At 37.7% G+C, this 19,594-nt stretch overlaps 1 protein-coding gene across 7 annotated transcripts in view; it reads right to left on the reverse strand.

Moving 5' to 3' along the window:
• The window catches only part of INVS (inversin), a 100,094-nt gene that overhangs the window by 8,792 nt on the left and 71,708 nt on the right, over positions 1 to 19,594 (reverse strand). For 6 of the 7 annotated variants that reach the window (XM_026108605.2, XM_064506775.1, XM_026108604.2 and 3 more), the window contains 5 exons: positions 19,338 to 19,567; positions 18,910 to 19,016; positions 14,764 to 14,976; positions 5,142 to 5,443; positions 2,103 to 2,913 (listed from right to left, as the gene is read on the reverse strand). In XM_026108605.2, the coding sequence (XP_025964390.1) occupies positions 2,103 to 2,913; positions 5,142 to 5,443; positions 14,764 to 14,976; positions 18,910 to 19,016; positions 19,338 to 19,567 (1,663 nt within the window). The remainder of the gene's footprint in view (positions 1 to 2,102; positions 2,914 to 5,141; positions 5,444 to 14,763; positions 14,977 to 18,909; positions 19,017 to 19,337; positions 19,568 to 19,594) is intronic. The other variant, XM_026108606.2, reaches the window with a different exon arrangement.

The following is a 19,594-nucleotide window of genomic DNA, read 5'->3' on the forward strand; positions in this document are numbered from 1 at the left end:
AAAAACTGGTTCTCAAACTCCACAAACAAGCTAGTAATACTTGTCTCTTAGCTACCTGGCATTTTGTGCAACAAGGAACCCAGATAATTCCCTCTCTCCCTGCCTCTCTCCCCTCTCTCCCACTGTGCAAAATTAGTAACATAGTGGACCTTCGAAGCCAGGAAACATCACACCAAGTAGGCAGCACAACCTCATGCCTCTTTACTGTCTTGCACAGATATGCATACTAAGGCCACAAGATCTTTATTTTTCAATATGGCATGCTTGTACACCTGCGTTCTCTTAACCCTTGGCCATGGCCTTGCTCCTTTAGGCCTAGAGGATGTGTTATTATAGATACAAATAAATATTATACTGAAATGTGCAATGCGTACATGTATAAGAGGTATGAAAAGGCATCCTGGTAGCAACAGAAAGATGCTAATGTCTGCCCCTACCTTCCGTGCAGAAGCGGAGAGAACGTAAGAATGTTCAGGGTCTGCATCAAAAAAAAAAAACAACTCAGCAAAGTTTACAGAAGATGAGGGGGAAACGGTAAGGAAACAGAGCCTCACATCAACCTTTCCTGCAAGCAGGTGCCTCCAACCCTCCACCCCTCTCTGTTTAGGAGAGGGCCGAGCTAGACTAAATTTCCTAAATTTTCTGGACAGATCTCTCTCCCTTCATGTGCCATGAGCTAGAATCGGGGCAGTGGTTGAACAATCCTCCTGTGGCTGGATGAGATGACAAAGAGAGCAGACCCCAATGCGCCTGCTGCTAAGCACTCCCCTTTGCTGTCTGCTGTGGCAGAGAGGGTCACCGGTTGGATGCAGATGCTGGGAAGACAGCTAAGCTTTGCGGCTAACATAGCAAGGGGAAGAGCCCCTCTGAAATTTTCTACAGGGGAACCAGAGCTTCCGTTTGTTATTTATAGCAGACTGGATTAGTTTGACCAGGGGAATGGAGGTCTGCCTGACCAATCAGCATTTATTCTGCAGGCAGCTGGGCACTCAGGCCTGCCTCTGTGGCTGCAGTCCTGCAGGCTGTTCAGGGACTAGTATGAAGGAAGCTACTTCTGTCCCTATGCTCTTATACATCTGCCAGCTGCCCCCTTTGATTCAAATTGCTTTCAGAAACACATTTTGCATCACTACTATACTGTACTACACAATTTGGTGTGACATTTGAGTCCTCAAAGGAACATCCCTGTTAATTTTTTTTTAACTGAATACTAAGAAATATTAAAACATTAGTATAATAGAAATACAAAATTGCTAAACTAGTGAGACACCTGGAAAGATAATTTATTAGTAAAAATCAGTAACTTATAATTTTCTGTATCCACATAAAAACACAAGAAAATTTCAATAAAAAGTAGGAAATAAGAATTACATTATGTATTATATCCTTCACCTACAGCCACCATACTCTTGCTGTCAAGTTTGATAAGAAATTAAATACTAAGGAATACAAGTATCAGGAAAGATTGTATTTCTGAGGTCAAAAATCATGCATTTGTGAAAGTGCGACAATGTTGTGGAAAGCAAACACTGGGAGACCTCAGTGCTTCCTGTTTGCCTGTTCTGTACAGCAGTCATTCCTGCTGTACAAAGTTACTCAGTTTAGTTTCAAGTCTTGGCAATAAGCTCCAAGCCTCCAAACATTTTGTGGTTTGGTTATCCAGTTAAAAGTCAAGGCAGAATACAGTTTAAAGGTGTGTCAGTAAATGCTGGTGAATGGTCTGGTTACAAGAATCTGTGCTGAAAACCCTTAAATTCCTACACGTGTGTAAGTTTGCAAACAGGACAACAGTGAACTCTAGGCTCATCCATATCTTGATCTGCTTTCTGTAAAGAAATATCAATACTTGAAATAGAAGCTTAATAACTTCTCCAATCATTACAAGTCATCACTTACCTCACACTCTTTATGAACTTACTAACGTAATTCTAGGCAACTGGTACACACCTCCACTTTTTTGGTGAAAGATTATTAAATTCCTGATTTATCACTGAATAATGTTATAAGCAGAAGGACCAAATGAAGCACATTGCCAACAAGTCTAATGTAATTTACATCTAATAGCATCTAACTCTTCTCTAGCTACTAAACGGTAGTCTTACCTTCTCCATGTCCTCTGTATAACAGCAGCAGCATAGTTCTTCTTCCGAAAAAGCTCTTTTCTTGTTCTTTCTTTTTCTATTACCTGCATTCGAATCTCTAAAGGGATTTGTTCAATATTCGTACTTTGCCATGTGACAGAAGAATATAATTGATCACCTGCATTCCTGGACCCAATTATGTCTGTTTTTTCCAAGTTAAAACTGTCATCAGAAAGAGAACATGCTGATGGATATCTCGGCACCGTTCTTGTAGATTCTGCCGCAGTAGACAATAAAGGACAGGGTTTTTTTGCTAATTCATTATTTCCCACATTGTTAGTTTGTTCTACAGCATGCACACTGTCATTTCTGGTGTTTACAAATATCATTTTGGCACTTCCTGGTCTACTAGAGCCAGCTGGTGAACATCTCTCATCATTTACCTCTTTATTTCCTGGTTTTTGATGATGCCTTTTGCCTTTTGAAACAGTTTCATGCTGCCTGGAATTTCTTGCAATTCCAGTAGTACAACTGGCATTGCACAAGAACACAGCAGTTCTTTCACAATGGTCCCCGTTACCAGATGAAGACTGACCTTGAATTCTTGACTTTTCCCCAACGCTAGTGATTGTACAAGCAGAAGTATGCTTTCTGTTCCCATGAGCAAAGGTATCATTTGCCTCAATGGTATAGTCATGCTTTTCTCCATCCAGCTGTGTAGCAGCTGCAACTTGATGTTTCACTTCACTTTTTCTTCCCTCATTTTCTTTCCCACAACGGAAATGGACACAAGTTGACTTGCTTTTGGTGTGTTTTCTCAGTAATTCTTTAGCTAGAGAAATAGAAACAAACACTCAGTCACTGATCCAGCAGAACAGAGCTTATTTCTCTAGTTCTTTTTTTTTGCTCAGTTTTCTTCGAGGCACACTCGGATTTACTTAAACGCAAAAAATGTATGAGCAGGAAGACTCAAAATAGGGAATAGCACAGACCCTGGCATTATTCCACTAACAAAAAAGGAATGCTTGTGTAAAAATGGCATGACATTCTACTTCAAACACTAGCATTTTGGACTGGAGAAGAGGAGTCTTTCTTTACAGAGGAAGTAAACTGTTCTCAATTTAGAAGACGAAGACAATGTTACAATGTATTTTCAGAAGAACCTTGTGTCAATAGTTTTGTTCTCTTCATGCTCAACACTCATGGATAAGAAAGACTATAAGCAGTAGAATTGTCTATTTAAAATTCAAATTCTATCATTGTAGAAATTACATTCTTCTTTTAAAGAGATATTAAAAATCAAAAAATCTCCAGGCAATAAATCACATGATTTGGAAATTTTCCCTTTTAAAACTGTCAACATGAAAAAATCATTCTGGCATAGCTATTTCAGAAAAATTCCAACTTCAAGGAAGCCTTTAATCCAAAGACCAAGCTATGTCCTGCTGGCATTTACTGCTGATTTGAATCTCCTATGTCTTTCTGCAGTGAAGCATAGTAGAGACAACCGAACATAAATGCAGTTCTCAAACATAAGCATCAATATTAGAGTCCTCTGCAGAAAATCTGGCCAATTCAGTCTTGATTTCTGTTATCAGTTTGACACTGTAGTCCCATGTTTCCCATGTAACTACCTCCTACCTCACCTTTAGGTATTTTCTCAGTGCAAGACGATTATGCTTGTCCCAAGAAATGTGGGAGTCTGAGTGTGATACAAAGAGGATTCCACTGGTATAGCCAATGGAAGATTTTGGCTAAAGAATGGATACTGGAGTGAGTAAAAGAAAAGGCTGCTCACTCCTCCTCTATAATTTCTTTGTCCTCTTCGTTCTCTTTTCTCCCTTTCATTCCTCTAATTCTCCCCTCATCTTTCTTTCTCCTTTCCCTTTTCTCCTTACTTATCAATTTCCTCTCTTTATGATCACTACAACTATTCATCCTTCATTTGGCCACCACTGTTTCCAATTATTCTTCATGTTTAAGTGTTTTACTTTGCCAGCTCTATACCTTAATTAGCATAAATTAACACATATGCAGATAAAGCTTGCTAGTATTTTTAACATTTCTAGTGTAGGTTAGGCTAAGATATATGTCTTCTTTTACTGCAACAATATTGTCAAGTATTCTGTTTAACAAGACATTTCCATGTAAAAGATAAAGAAATCTGGGCAAAATGATTCAGCAGAAATAGCTCTTTGACTTTCTTTTCTTTTGGATTAATGTAATTTTCCAATTAGTAGAATTTCAAAAGGATAATTCCTTTTAATTAATTTTTACATCTGAGACACCTTGAAGGAATTCTTGCAACTTCCCTTAAGTAAACTATTTATTCAATTTTTACTTCTAATGCTAACAAAGATGTTTTAACATGACCAGTTTTGAAAGATTTGAGCCATGGGCTCCTATAAATTGGCTCATACCAGAACTGACTGAAACGTTATTTAAAGGTATATGTTACAAAACCAGCACTGGAGTGGTCAACACACTGATACGAACTCATGATACCTTTACGGATGAAGAGAGTAAAGGGGCAGAGCAGGGCAAGAAAAGTAACTAACAGAAGGAGTACAATTTCTATAAACAGTCTCACTTCTCAAAAAGTATCCTGGAGGGTTATCAACAAGAAACAACAAAAGACAAACCGTAGGAGGGCCCTACCATAGAGAATGAAGCTGCCTGAACAGGTCCCTCTGTATGCTAGAGATGTCACTCTGCACAATTTTAACCTCTTTGTTGAAAAAGAGGAGTTACGATTTCTCAATGAACACTCAGGAATCCCACCTATAGGTCAAACATCTTTAAGCTCCTCTCCTCCAAACAGAGCATCTAACAGAACAACTCCAAACAACCTGTCCTGTTTTTACAGATGTTATATACACCGGTATTTTTGACTACTGAAACTGACAGAATAAAAGAATCCATATCTAACTTTAGCCTGTTTGAATAGCTTACATAATGAACGAACAAGAAATGACAGAAAAGAGCAGAATAGGTCCTATACACTAAACATCCCCAAACGTCCACTAAATAGATTAGTGGGCCAATTAAATGCTTACAAACCTTGCCTGATTTTAAGACCTTCACTCTGAGGCTCTGCAGACAGGCAACTCTCCTTTGGGGTCCCTTTGCTGTGACAAGCCTTAGGTGAACCTCCACTGTTTCTCCCTGATTGGATTTGAGAAGCATTGCAGGAAAGAGGTCTCTTACTCTGCATATCACTTTGTTTATTAGATAACTGCATGACATTGCTGGTCTTCTCTTGATTTCCCAAATTCTGTTGTACTCGAAACCTATTTTGTTCCAAGTTCTGCATTCCTTTCTGCAGCTTGGCTTCTTTTCTCTTACTTTCTTCTTCACGTTTCCTGGAATTTAAGTCAATATATTAGTAATAGCTCTAAAGACAAAATCTTAGGAGCATGTATCTGACTTGAACACATTCATCTCTAGAAACCTGACAGAGCCACAATAAAAGCTTGACTATGGCATCTTTATCATGAAAAAGGGGCACATATTACATTCAAGTGCCTTAGTGTGATCAAAAATAACAGCTGACTTGGAGCTATCGCTTAATGAAGGTTAAATCTTTATAAGCCAGGTTCCCATTCATTTTGAAGCAGTTTAATAAACCGATTTTAAAACAATCCCTTATTTAAAACAATGAAACTTTTAGCTTTTTTATAAAAATAGAACGAAAAGGTCTCTCTTTTGACGTATTTTAGTGTTTGAATCAAAAGAGAAAGAAGTCCCCGTGAAAGGATTCAAAAGGGTCTAATAAGACAAGATACAGGATCCTAACTACCATATTTTTAAGTAGCAATGAACAATACTTTAATATAAGTAATACTGCAATGCACTGTATTTATTTGAAAACGGGTTAGAAAACTTCATGAAAGATGTCATCTCTGCTAAAAAATTTTCTCATACTTACTATGCAATACTTCTAAACTAGCTTTAAAACAGTTTCTCTTTATTGCTGGTATAACTTTATCATTGATAGATAATTAAATATTTTTTACATAAACTGATTACACATTATACAAATGATAAATAGTGAAAACATGATATGTGAATTAAGAAATTGTGTGCATAAATGTTGCCATTACAGTTATGACAATTTGGTCTTCAAAAATGAAAAGAAAGTCATGCACTTCTTCAATAAGGTAGATATAAGAGAGAATTTTGGAAGAGTTGGAAAGCTGCATATGTTATGTAGCTTATTTTCAAATACAATGAGATGTCATTATACTTTATTTTTTAAACTTCTTCCTACAAAGCAGAATAAACCCAATAAGAAGTAGCAAACATTACCTACCTACTAACGTACCTACCATTGAATTTGTTTTGATAAATTAAGCTCCGGTTATAAAATAAAGTGACACTTTTCCTGTTAGAATGGAAAGGTGGTAAATGTCCTATTGTGTAGCTGCCTGATATTTTAACTTGCTTCCAATGCTGCAACATAGTTTGCAGACTGTTGACATACAAGCTCACAGCACAGTGTATGACAGGTTAGTTATGCAGCATGCCATCCTCAGTTTCTGTGAGTCATATCAATGCCAGTACATGTCATTTCAGTGCGATCTGCTAAGGAGAAGCCTTAACTTTATCTGTCACTACTACCTTATCAAGTATGCTCTGCAGAAGCTGATTGAACTTGGTACCTAAAAAGCTGCTAATTGATCTACAAAATACACTCTTGGCAGTCTGAGGTTCAGTATTCCCTCTGGCACAGAAAAAAGTGGCTAGTTTCAAGCAATACTGGCATTCCACAAAGAGACTATCTGGGGGGTGTCTGTCTCATGTACAGTATAGATCTCACTGCCATTACTCTGCCATTTGATCCATAAATTAGACCTTACTATTCACAGAACATTTTCTTTTCTTCGCAAGAATCAAGCAGCCTACTACTAGTCTCCTCCACTCAGGGTATTAGAAAAGAGAGTGTGAGAGACAGGCAATATACAACGAAGCCAGAGTGGCCTGCACTCTCTGGACTAACTAGCAGATTAACTCAAAACACTAACTTCAGCAACATACTAATTATAAAGCTACTTAAATGACATGGGACTGGGACATGAGAAGAAGTTAAAGAGGAATTTTTTACAGGACTTTTTGTTTGTGTGATAATTTTTCAGATTGAACTAATGAAACAATAAATGGAAGATCTTTCAAAGTTCCCTCTTCATAAACCTTTGTCCTGTGTCACAGTGGAGCCTAGTTATTTAGCAGACTGCTTAGCTTAGTTCTTTAGCAGAATTATGAATACTTATGAACCTCCCCTTCTGGTGTGCTTTATTTACTCAGAAATTCAGTTCGTTTTACACTGAAGAATATTTACAAAACTCAAATTTTCAAATTTTACTGTTGTCGAAGTTGACAGACCAGGTTTCACAAACAGGTAAAGGAAACAGGTTCTCAACTTAAGGGCTGTGAATCTTTCTCAGGAGGTTCTACTGACCCAAAAGAATCCAAATTTGGCTCTTAAGTTAGACAACTAGAGCGATAACATACCAGTATACCAAGATAAACTGTCCTCCTCTGTGAAGGACATCTTAATTTTAGAACACGTCCCTGAGCCTGGAGAGTTGTCAGGCTGAGCCTTATTCTAGTATCAAACAGTATGGTTAGCAACAAAAGAAAGACCTTTGTTTTTATGCAAAATGATTGAAGTTGAGTAATTTATTTATATCTGACACTGTTAAACTCTAGTGTTAACATCTCATTCATATGCCTGAACATATCCTGCCTACTAGAAGTTATATGTAGCTCACAGTCAAAGTCATCTTTGGGAAAAAAAAAAAAGTAAAAGAAAAAGTAATTACTAAAAAAAAATTGTCATTGAAAATAGATCTCCTGTTGTGATCCTCTACAGTTGAAACTTTATCTGGACAAAGAGGAGTTATATTTCATTTTGTACAAATAGCTGTCACCTGCTATTTAATCCAGTGTGATGTTTGCTTTTAAGACATGACACTGTTGACTCATGACATGTTCAGTTTCTGATCTGCTTTAACCTTTTAACAGATTGCCCTTAACAGAAATGCTAAAAAGTCAGTCATTTTCAGTATTCCTATGCTGGTCTTGCCAAATGTGCAGAGCTGTGTCCTTACCTAACCATCTATTTTCTTCTCAGTCATTTCTCATGTGTATTAATATCATTCTGATTTCTAATTCATTCTTCAATGCGCTTGATGTTTTCTGCATCTCGCTGCCACTTGAAAATTTAATATTCTAAATTTTAAATGAAAATATTGAATAGTACGAGATTCAGGAGGGATTTATGTGAAGTCCTAATCAATATATCCCTCCAGTTCAAAGTTGAACCATTAAGAACTGCTCTTTACTTATGTTCTACCAGTTTTTCACCCATCTAATCACAGGTTAATCCAATCTACATTTCTTTACTTTGCTAATGAGAATGAGTGTGTATGAAAACTTCAGGTAAATCTTAACACCACCATGGTTTCTTCATGGCTACAAAACTTGTTATTCTGTCACAGAAGGAAATTGGACTGGTTTGACACAATTTGTCCTTAGCAAATTCATGTTGGCCATTGCTTCTTGCTTTATTATATTCCAGATACTTAGAAATAATTTCTTTGATTACTTGTTCCAGTATTATTCTTTGAACTGAAGTTGAGTTGAATGGTCTACAGACTCTTCCTTTTCCCCTTTGGAAAGGCTTTGTTTGCTCATTTCAGGAATTCTGCAAGTTCCACCTATCCTCTGAAAGTTTTTAAAGGTAACCACTTTAAGATTATATCAGCCAGTTTTCTAAATGTCCCAGGATACATTTTACCAGGCTAAGCTGATCTGAAAACATCTCACTGATCTAGTCTTTAAACAGTTTTGCTGGCGTGGATCCTGTTTGTTATTTGATGCCCTTTGACACATTTAACAAAGACCAAAGGAAAGAAAGATATAGAACACTTCAGTCTTCTTAGCATCATCTGTAGACCAAATCTTTCTTTACCGTTCCTTTTACAGTGCATACTTCTACAATGTTTTCTTGTGGTACTTCACATCCCTTGCTAGCTGCTCTTATTTTGCATCTCACCTTGTTTAATTTTATCTTTATATGTTAGTATTAGCCTCATTTTTAGTAACTGCACCAAATTCCCACTACGCACTTTCCTTTTTCAGGCTGTTGAAAAGCTCATTATTTAAACAAACTTGTTTCTTGCTATTCTTCCTGTATTTTCTCTGAACTTAAGCCTTACTAGTTTTTTGAAGGAACTCATAATCTACTACACTTTCTTGCTGCTAGAAACACTTTCTAAATTTACTGAAAGCTGTTTTATTGAACTGTCTTATGTTCTTGCTGTTCTCCTCTTCCTAAATATCATGCCGTATTTACTCTCTCACTTTCATCCAAGTCACCTTTCATTATCAGCTAGTTTCCTCCAACTGGTCAGAAGCAAATCCAGAAGACTTCGTAAAAACAGGGAAGTATGGATTTTGGAACTTATTCCAGGGATCATGAGGGAGGCAAACCAGTGATTAGAGAGTTCTGCAGCCCTTTCAGACCCCAGTATATTGGACCTCAGTTTCCTCTGTATAGGCTTTAAACCCTTTAATATGGTCTTCCTAAAGACCTGCATGCAGACTGAAAGAGTGTTTTTGAAATGCCTCCTTCCCAGATGGCTTCTGTGCCAGCATCCTAAAGCAGTACTTCCCTCCTGGCAAGCTCTCCACCCTACTTAACCTGTTAATAACCAGCTACTTTCAATCCAGGTGGAGAACCACCTGTTACACAAATGCATTAATGGCTGTTAAAATGTTTAAAGCTAATGTGTCCCTATTCCAAAAGATTAACAGGATCATAAAATAATTCAGATTGGAAAGGAACCTAAGAAGTCATAAAGTCCAACCTTTGGCTCGATAAAGGGGGATAATCACTTCACTCTGTCAACTGGCTATGCTCCTGTTAATGCACCCCAGGATACTGTTCACCGTATTTGCTGCCAGGACATGCTGCTGGCTCATGTCCAGTTTGCTGTCCACAGGCCCTCCAGGTGCTTTTCTGCAGAGCTGCTTCCTGCTGCTCAATCCCCAGCCTGCATCATTTCTAGGGGTTCTTTATTCCTAGGTACAGGACCTTGCATTTGTCCTTGCTGAATTTCCTAAGGTTCCTGTTAGCCCACACTTCCAGCCTGTCAAGCCCCCTCTGGATGGCAGCACTGCCCTTGAGTATATCAACTGGTGCCCCCAGTTTGATGTCACCTGCAAACTTTATGAGAATGCACTCTGCTGCCTCCTCCAGGTCACTGATAAAGATGTTCAGCAGGACAGGTCATGGGACAGACCCCTGAAGTAATCTGTTCTTACAGGCATGCAAGCACAGTGCAACCCGTTAGCTACTATCCTCTGAGCTCCATCATCCAACTCATTTTTTACCTATCTAGTTGTCCATGAAGCCAGACTGTGACATCCTAACTTGGATACAAGAATACATGGGAGACTGTGTTGAAAGCCTTCCTAAGGTCGAGTTAAATGACATCTGCTGATCTTTCTTCTTTCACAAATCCAGTCACTTTTATCATCAAAGGCAATCAGATTAGTCAGGCAGGATTTACCCTTGGTAAATCCATGCTGACTGTTCCTAGTCACCTCCCTCCCCTTCACATGCCCAGAAGCATGCTCTAGGATGACTCATTCCATGAATTTTCCAGGGACTGAAGTGAGGCCGACCAGCCTGCAGTTCCCCAGAATGTTCTTTAGGCCTCCTTTGAAGTTGGGTGCAACATTTGCTTTCCTCCAAACATTAGGGACCTTCCTTGATATCTGTAACCTTTCCAAGATGATTGAGAGTGGGCTTGTAGGATCATTAGCTGGTTCTCTCAGCACCCTTAGTTGCAGCGCATCTGGTCCCACAGACTGAGGGAAAGTGGGCATTGAGTGCCTCCACCCTTCCTCCTGCTGGCTTTTCTCTGTTCATTCTCCTTTCCATTCTGAGCAAAACCTCTTCTCTTTTATGGCTTTTCCACACTTCAGGTGGTGTTCCCTTCAAATATTTAATACACTGCTGGCCCCCAGAATTCCACACACTTCGCAAGTAACAGCACATCAGACTATGTAAATAGTGCGGAATGTGTTTGTTGAATTAAGAAAAAAAGAAAAACCCCACGACCACCAACAAAACCCCGCAAAACAACAAAACCCCCCTTCCTCCCACAAAACAACAAAAAAACTCTCAGCTATCAGCTTATTTCTTTTGGGGGGCTTCAGGACACTGCTGGCTTCCTAATAAAACCTGAAAACAATAATCTTGTTTGTAGAAAGGAGTTTTAACTTTGAATATACCCTTTTTGCTTCTTGTTCAATGAATGACACGATAGTGCTGTGTGTTGTGTTGGACCAGACCAATTTTTATTTTATAAAATACCTTTGGTTTGGTATTTTTGTTTGGTTTGTACAGGTTTGTTCAACATGTGAGAATACTTTTGTCTACATATATTTCACAGACATTGTGACTTTATCAGATGATAATACAGGTACAGGATGATGCTTACCTTTTCATTTAAAGCACAAACTAATTCAAAACATTCAGATCTGGGGATGCTTTATATACGTGAGATTCTTTAAATTAACACAGTACAAAGCAAGTTTTAAATACATACACTGAAAGCTGTGGGGGGGTTTCAGTCTAGGAGTTTAGCATCATTCAAGATTCCCATATAATGTCTACTTTTATATGGACAGCAGATTTTTTGAAATCAGTAGGGATACTAGCTGTTTGAATGTAGGGAACACTCTAGCCAAGTTTAACTGTAGAATGCACAAATGGGTATGCAGAATGGTGGCAACATAATGTCCCCTCCAGTTTATGACACATTATAAAATTGCCATTAAATAAAATTTATTATGTGACAACTTGATTTGCTTGTACATTCCAGCAGTATTTTAATTCTGTTTCTATGTTATTTGGTATACAAACTTTGTTTCTATTGTTTTCAAACTCATCCACAACAGCTAAAAGAGTAAGTTTTAGAATGTACATTGGAAACTCACAGAGGGAAATGATGATAAAAACACCCCAACATGTCCATGATGGAATCCCTTTTCATTAAATTTTCTAGATGGGTTCTCACAGATTCCCAGATCCTTCTAAAAAGGACTGTCATAACAAAGAAGAAAATTACCTCATTTGGTAAAGTCAGTTGTGATGACAGAGCAAGAAGAAATTAAGGGTGTAATTAAAAAAGGTGTAATATGTAAGATGTTCAGGTATATACATAAGATATTTCAGATATTTTCAAAGGCAGCTTCTCCATCCGGCATCTACTGGATCATCTACTGACTTCAGCAGAAAATGTAAATATCAGGAGGGCTGCAAATTACAACTTTCGGATCTAGAGGCATAAGCACTGGTTCTTACTGGGCATTAACAATTATTAATCACTATCGTAGTAGCATTCAAACCCAAAGAAGGCCAGACTGGTCAGTTATGCAGAGCATCAGCTAATGAATATGAAGTATAGCAGACTGCAGCTGACTTTGACTATGATACAGGGATACAACAACAACAACAAAAACCTGTAGTTCCAGTAATTATGTTCTGTGTTAATTCACATAACCTCTCTTTACAGAAATGATCACAGGATCACAGAATGGTTGAGGTTGGAAGGGACCTCTGGAGATCACCTAGTCCAACCCCCCTGCTCATGGAGGGTCACAGATCCCTGTCCAGACTGCTTTTGAATATCTCCAAGGATGGAGACTCCACAACCTCTCTGGGCAACCTGTTACAGTGCTCACTCACCCTCACAATAAAGTAGTTCTTCCTCATGTTCAGACAGAACTTCCTGTGTTTCAGTTTGTGCCTATTGCCTCTCGCTGGGCACCACAGAAAAAAGCCTGGCCCCATCTTCTCCTCCCCAGGCTCAACAGTTCCAGCTCTCTCAGCCTTTTCTCATATGAGGAAAGCCTCATATGAGCTCCAGTCCCTTCCTCATCTTAGTAGCCCTTCGCTGGCCTCACTCCAGTAGCTCCATGTCTCTCTTGTATCGGGGAGCACAAAACTGGACACAGTACTCCAGATGCGGCCTCACCAGGGCCGACTGGCAGGGGAGGATTACCTCCCTCGACCTGCTGGCAATGCTCTGCCTAATGCAACCCAGGATACCATTGGCCTTCTTGGCCACAAGGGCACATTGCTGGATCACGGTCAACTTGTTGTCTGCCAGGACTCCCAGGTCCTTTCTCTGCAGAGCTGCTTTCCAGCACATCAGCTCCCAGCCTCTACTAGTGCATGACATTATTCCTCCCCAGGTGCAGGACTCTGCACTTTCCTCTATTGAAATTCAGGAGGTTCTTCTCTGCCCATCTCGCCAGCTTGTCAAGGTCCCTCTGAACGGCAGCACAGCCCTCTGGTGTTTCAGCCGCTCCTCTCAGTTTTGGATCATCGGCGCACTTGCTGAGGGTACACTCTGTCCCTTCATCCAAGTCTTTGATGAAAAAGTTGAACGGGATTGGACCCAGCATTGACCCCTGGGGGACACTGCTAGCTACAGGCCTCCAGCTAGATGTTGTGTCACTGATCACAACCCTCTGAGCTCTGCCATTCAGCCAATTTTCAATCCATCTCACTATCTGCTCCTCTAGTCCGCACTTCCTCATCTTGTTATGTTATGGGAGACAGTGTCGAAAGCCTTACTAAAGTCAAGGTAGACAACATCCACTGCTCTCCCCTCACCAACCGAGCCAGCTATTCCATCAGAGAAGGCTATCAGGTTGGTTAAGCATGATTTTCCCTTTGTGAATCCATGCTGACTACCCTTGATCACTTTCTTGCCCTTCATGTGCTTGGAGATGGGGTCCAGGATGAACTGCTCCATCACCTTTCCAGGAATACTACACAGTCTTGCAGCAATCTTCTCAGATTATGTTTTCTCATTCCAGAATCAGATTTCTTCAAGAGAAACCAAGTGCTAATTTGTTCTTTTTTCATAATATGAACCTTCAGGATAAAGCCCAAGCAACGAAAGTATTTTGATTATTTATGTACCTTCTGATCATCAGAAGCTCAATCAGAACCTTCACTCCTAACAAATAATTACCTGAATTGCATAAGTTCATTATCTATAATCTAATATAATGATTTCATGGTAACTCTCTAATTCAGGAGCAGAAAATCTAACTGCAATATATGATACTGCCAAGACAGAATTTTCAAATGAAATCCAGAAGGCTTAGTTTGCTAGAAAAGCACAACCTCCCCTGTAAAACAAAGTTAGTTAAGCTGTATCAAACCATGCTCTTCTATCTCATTTATCTTCTTCATTTAATTATTAATTTCTTTTAAAATTGATATCACAGGCTCACTAGGCCAAAATTATTTTCACTGCCTGCGAGTTATAAATGTTTTCCAAACTTTTTTATCATCATTCAAAATACCAGCTAAATTCATGGATGGTAACATACTAGTTTCTCAGCCTTTTGTATTTTGCTTTGTTCTTGTATATTATATAAGGCTTGTTATTTAATTTGGGATTACCTGCAAAATAAGTCCCATGTATGGTATTCTGGATAAAATTCTATTATATGCTTGGCACAGTTTCATGAATTTTACTAAGAGGAATAGTAAGTGACGATGAGAAACATTTAAAATTATACACTGATATATACAAACGTATGACAAATGTGTATTTTGTTACAGTAGATTTCAAGTCTCCAGACTTACTTGGCAGCTGCATCTTTTCTCAGCTGTTCATGTTTCATTAAAAGATTCTTCCTCTCCTGAAAAGCTTTTCTAACTTTGTATCCTTTGTAGACAGCCTGAATTTTGAAAGCAGCAATGTCCTGTATGGCAGCTATAGACAGAGCCCCGTGTTCTAACATGAACTGAATCACCTCATGGTGTTCACCAAGCAAGGCATAATCAAGGGGAGTATATCTAAAAAAAGAACACAACAGTTACCATTGAATGAGATTCCTAATTATAATATGCATTTACTTTAGGACATTCACCTGATTTCATAATAAGGCAACTTCTAGTGTGAATATTGCTTAAACATTGTTTTCAGTAGGCCATTTTTGTCTTTATTTAATATTATTTTTCTATCTTACTCATCTAAACACCATGACTATATTTAAGGTATATTTTAGTCTCCTAATATGGAGTACAGGGGTCTAGACACTATGCAATAATGGATGAAAATCCTCCAAAGCCCCATCCATACAAGTAACTTCTTTAAGCAAGCAATCTTTAAAAAGTTATTCAGGTTCTCGTATTGAAATATTATCTAAATAAAGAGCAAGTGAATATGTTTTTTGTGTTATTTCCATATGCATTTAACTTGTAAAGACTTACTGTCAAATCTGGCTTAGCTTCTACGTTAAAAACAAGTTTTATGGGTTGAGTCTAAAGTTTAGTTAAAAGTATTTGTTTGTTTTACAAGAACACCACACGAGCAAGACAATTACCTAATTCAGCAAGCAGATGGAAGGAAAAAGAAAGAGAAGTTGTACCAAGGACAGAATTTAGACATAGTGACAGAGCATGGCAGAATGACTGAGGACAGTATGACCAAACAAACAATTTTATTATACCTGCATTAAGAGATAACATTTAAAAAAAAAAACACTAGGAAGACTATGTCTGTTTTCAAATTGACACAGGCGATACAAGTATTAAGTGACTTTGCTTTTAAATGGGATATAGATGTTAAAGCTGCTTACGTTAAGGAATAGCAAACTGAAACTGTCTAGAGGTAGCCGCTTAGCACAACTTCTATAAAACTTGCTTAGCATAAGTAGCTAAATTTGCTGAAGCCTTAGGCCGCACTTAGATAAAAGAATGAACTTCTACTTAGTCCAGTAAGAAAAGGGCCTCAGAGCTGGTTCAAGCTGGGAAGATAAGGAAGTTACAAGCAGTCTGCATTCCTGCGTCTCACACTCCAAAAGGGAGGGTGTTAAGGCTTTGAAATAAGACCATTGCAGGGCATTAGGACCTTGAGGGACAAAGCCTTAGCTCACTGCTGGGGCAGTGTTAATTGTTATGATTTAGAATCACCTCCTCCTCCTCCTCAGGACCTTGAGAGAAAACAGTAAGACCCAACAAAAATAAAGGTACAACCGTCAGCAGAGACCGCAAAAAATAAAGATAAGGAAAAAAACAGCTTACCTAGGAACAACGATGAGATCCAATGAGGAGCCGGAGACCCCAGACCTAAAAATTACTACTGGTCTAACTACCACGTGAGGGGTGGGAAACTTAAGTTGAAAAAACTATAATTGCCCAGGATTTTTTTTTGTTGGGGTCCCTCTTAGGAGGCACCCAGTTTGAGCTGCAATTACTGCACGTGCATCATTAAAATTTAATTATTTAATTTGTTTTGATTTGGCTCTGAAATTTTCTGCAGGAACCCAGGGCTGGGCCCTGTTATGGTGGCCGACAAGCCTAATTTCCATAACACTTAAGCACTTTTTAAAAAAAAAGCCCTAAATTCCCATAGTTAGTAAAGAGAAGCAAAATATACATACTGCCCTCATCAACACCAAAATATCATGCAAAAACATTTAGTAACTGAAAATTATCAGTCACAAACCAAAATCAAGATCACATAGTACATAACATCAAACAGCAAGTGTCTATACATGTTATTGTGAAAAGTAGGCCTCTTCTTGATGGTAACTAGCTAGGATGCAATGCTGGTAAGCAAAGAAAAACAGACAGAAAGAGCACAATTGGACTTGCTATGCAGCGATGATTTGATGGGAGGATTAAGAGTATCTGAACTGAAGTGTCAGCATGAATAAAGACAACAACATAACATGCAAATTTGTATGTCAAGACGTGTTGCTGACAACATTTAAGGAAATACAGCTTTCAGATAACCCAGGAACAGGTACTTCAGAAGGGAACTCATTTGAGGAAAATACATTTTTAAAGTATACCTACAGTTCTGAATTTTTCAATTAGTAGATACAAAAGATACTGAAGTAAACTTTATGCAGCTAGCATATATGTACCAAGACAATGTGTTATGTAGGGGATTTGAGTCATGTAGACCCCTATTCTTAAATGTGGATCCACTGACTCCATTAGAGCTACCTTTGAGAATAAAAAAGTCACTCAATTAAATCTGAACAGGGGTTTGTAAGACAAGTGGTCAGCTTAAAATCCTAGATGGTAACTCAGCTACATCCTTCCACAAACCTCTTTAGCTTTAATCTATGTGTTTGAATTTTGAACTAATACCTCATATTGCACTCTAGCAACATGGAAAAGGGAAGCTTATTTCTACAGGTATACTGGAAAACTGTTTTTATTTGGTGAAATTATTATTGAATTACAAAAGCAATTTTGTGATTACATCTGAACCATATCCATGAGGTTATTTTTACTGTTTCTTACAACACTTGACTTTCTTTTCCACTTTCTAAACTTCTGATCTCTTAACATGAAAACAAGGTGGCAATAATATATATTTTAGGATAATTATATTTAAAAAATGATTCACCTATAAACACTCGGGATCTGTTTTGTTCTCCACAAGGACTAGTGCTTCAGAACTTATTTTTTAGAACACTGCTAGTTGTACTTGGGAGTAACCTAGGTTTATACACCAGAACTTATATTAATGCCAAAGGGAAACAAAACCAGATACTAACCGAATGACTACAGTAATACCACAACAAAGGTCTCTACCTGACATTTGAGCATCATTAGTACATTTTTACAAAATAAGGAAAATAACAGTCTCCTTCCTAGCAAAATAGCTGCTTTTAATCTTACTTACTAAAAGGAATTTAATTACAACTGGTTATTTAATTTTCTGTTGAAAATTACTAGAGAGAGCATTCCAACTACTTAATTAGGAACTACTTAATGCTTTCACTTGTGTTTCTCAAAAAAAATAGAATAAGCAGAAGAGAAAGAGAGATCTGAATGATTAGAATAGAGAACAAAAGAAAAATGACAGGGGAAAAGCATGCAATTAAAAAAGTGGGATAAGTATTTAAGTCCCAAATTTAGCACTAAAATATGGGGGTTCAAAGTATTTTAATTATTTTAAAAGTTGAAATATTCAAATTTACGATACATACTGATCATAAGTTTATTTATGAGTATGAGGTAGTCATTACTCTAAAAAGGCATCATAAATTTACGCTAATACTAATTATCTTCATGATCAAGTGACTAATTTAAACTCCACTACCCAAATCACTTTTTAAAAGCTATTATTTATGTATCAATGAAAGATGATGCAAATAAAAAGCATAAAAAATAAATAATAAAAATAAAAATGAAAAAAAAGATGCAAATATACTGTCTCCTCATGACTGTTGGATTTTTTAAAAAAACTAGGCCTTTAGAATACAGTTAACCACCAGGTAATTTGAAATCGCTATTTTGAAACATAACTTTGTATTTCTCCCATCTTTGTTCATCTCACTGTATCCCTACCAAACAGAACAGAAGAATTCCAGTCTATTTCAGGAGCACAAATGCCATTTTATCCTTTCATCATACGTATCCATTGTCAGCTTCATATAAACAAAAAACATCCTTAATATTTTAAATGGGATTAGAATGTGCAAGTATCCCTGTGTATGTATCTGTAGTAAGTAGTATGCATAAGAAATCTCTGCAAGTTCAAAGTTCAAAAGTATAAACAGTTGAGTTCAAATCTGCGATATCTTGCCTAAAGAAGAAATGTTTTCAAATTAGAAAAACTGTCTACACTGAAGCCCAAGATTACAGCATTCTTTTTTAGATATGAGCAAGATCATGATGCTCTGGCAATATCTGAACACCTAAGGTTTAAATCAGCAGCTAGCATATTTGTTAAGGTAGAAAATCATGCATAAAGATGAACAATACCTCTCCTCACTGTTCTCCATATGATTAGGGAAAGCATCAAAACCAAGCAGCAACTTTATAGCATCAAGGTAGCCATTGTTACACAACCAGTGTAAAGCAGTTCTTCCCTATAAACAATAAAACAGACCAAAAATGAATATTAGCCTCAAACTCTATCATGCCAAAATAAAAGCTGCAAATCATACTGTAATTCAATGCTTTTCTGGACATGAAGAACAATTGTTCTAAATAAACTTTCTTGTTAAAATGAAAGAATATAGCAATTAAAAAATAAGTCAGCTTTTCTTTAAAAAAAAAACTAGACTATAACTGCAACAATGATGCCATATGTCCCAGAAAAGAGAACGATCTTTAAGAAAAGGAAAACATTTTGGTTTATGGTTATACTGAAGTTATTTCACTAAATAGCCCAGTGAAAGACAACATACCTCTTTATCTTGAATATTCGGATCTGCGTTGTTTTCCAGTAACACTACCATGCAGTTAATGTAACCTCCATATGCAGCACACTGCAGAGGTGTTCTACCTGCATAATCCTGCACATTTGGGTTGATTTTATTTTCTATCAAGATTTGGCACACATCAGCATTTCCTCCCAAGGCTGCCCAGTGAAGGGGCGAATGGCCATCTTGGTCAACTAAATCTACTCCTGCTCCTCCTGTTAAACAAATAAATTTTAAACAAA

The sequence above is a fragment of the Dromaius novaehollandiae genome, chromosome 2 (assembly GCF_036370855.1).
Source record: "Dromaius novaehollandiae isolate bDroNov1 chromosome 2, bDroNov1.hap1, whole genome shotgun sequence".
NCBI classification, from domain to species: Eukaryota; Metazoa; Chordata; class Aves; order Casuariiformes; family Dromaiidae; genus Dromaius; species Dromaius novaehollandiae.